The 1179-nt window shown below is 34.4% G+C and overlaps 1 protein-coding gene across 1 annotated transcript; it reads right to left on the bottom strand.

Moving 5' to 3' along the window:
- Positions 1 to 154: 154 nt before the first annotated feature.
- On the bottom strand, positions 155 to 1138 carry LOC109593429 (TNF receptor-associated factor 6-like). The gene is made up of 5 exons (XM_020008512.1): positions 1084 to 1138; positions 967 to 1039; positions 743 to 847; positions 661 to 696; positions 155 to 608 (listed from the first exon to the last, which is right to left on the bottom strand). Exons 3-5 carry the CDS (start codon positions 783 to 785, stop codon positions 244 to 246), a joined length of 444 nt encoding a protein of 147 aa, XP_019864071.1. The 5' UTR covers positions 786 to 847; positions 967 to 1039; positions 1084 to 1138; the 3' UTR covers positions 155 to 243.
- Between the last annotated feature and the right edge of the window lie 41 nt (positions 1139 to 1179).

Genomic DNA, 1179 nt, shown 5'->3' with positions numbered 1-1179 from the left:
CAGTCACTACCCATACATTAATGTACTTGGCTACAGTTACCTTGGTTACCAGAGTTACCCAGTCACCACCTATACATTATTGTACCTAGCTATATCCCCTCAGTTAACCCTAGTTGCATGCCATCACACACAGCCAAATTGAAAATGACATGGATAGAATTCTGCACTAACACTTGGAGATATAGCATAACCAGAATGACAAAATAAGTAATACAATCTTTAGCATTTAAGCTAATAGTTCAGTTACCAAGTTACTGCAGTTACTGGTAACAGTAGGGTTTTAAAACACATATGAAGTCCCCATATAAATAGCTCTAGTTTTACTTTTCCCCTGACTGGCCATTTCAATGTTTCATCATGGTCACCTCTCATCAAATGGATATGAATGCTGAGATGTGTTCCACTTCCTTCTGACTCTCCATTTGCTCTCACTCCGCTTAGACACAACTTGTATCCTTCTTGGTGAGAGTAGAAGCTTGGGCTGTACCAATGGTCATTGCTTTTATGATGAGAAGCAAAAGATGTCATCAATACTTCTACTGGTAGAGTGTGTGATTCTCTCCAGTCATCATGCAGTGTTGGAACTCGAGTCAATTTTAATTTTGTCACTAGAAATTGAATGAGAAATTGAATGGAAAATTACTAATAATACATTTATACTTTGAACTGTCTCCTCATTTTCATCTGTTTCTAGTTCTAGTGTTTGATGATCATCATTATAAAGATGTGTGTTTATGCTTACTCTTGTTAACAAGGTCTGCTTGCAATTTTTCATTTTCTGCCATAATTGTATCAATTTCTTTTTGCTGCTCTTCTTTGTCTGCTCCAGTCTTCTCCACTTCTTTCCCTTTAATAATAAAGCACTTATCATTGTTGCTCATGCATAATGACATGCATCTATAATGATACATGCTTATGCATAGTAGCATCATGACAAATTTTAATAATTAACATAGTCATATTTACTTTCTTTCTCAGATTGGAATAAAGCAAGCTGCTCTTCTAGTAACTTGTTAATTTCTTTCAGTTTCTCATTCTCCTATTATTATCATAACAATGAAATAGTTCAAATTTCTCACTAACTTCTTCATGTTCTGTTAAATGCAATACTTTCTCTTGTAGTAACAGTTTTGTCTCAGCTAATAATAATCAATTACCGGTATATAACTTTCAAAAAAT

The sequence above is a fragment of the Amphimedon queenslandica genome, unplaced genomic scaffold, assembly GCF_000090795.2.
Source record: "Amphimedon queenslandica unplaced genomic scaffold, v1.1 AMPQUscaffold_1545_Cont26446, whole genome shotgun sequence".
In the NCBI taxonomy this organism is placed as follows: Eukaryota; Metazoa; Porifera; class Demospongiae; order Haplosclerida; family Niphatidae; genus Amphimedon; species Amphimedon queenslandica.
The sequence above is the reverse complement of the archived record's forward strand: the minus strand, read 5'-3'. Positions and strand labels throughout refer to the sequence as shown.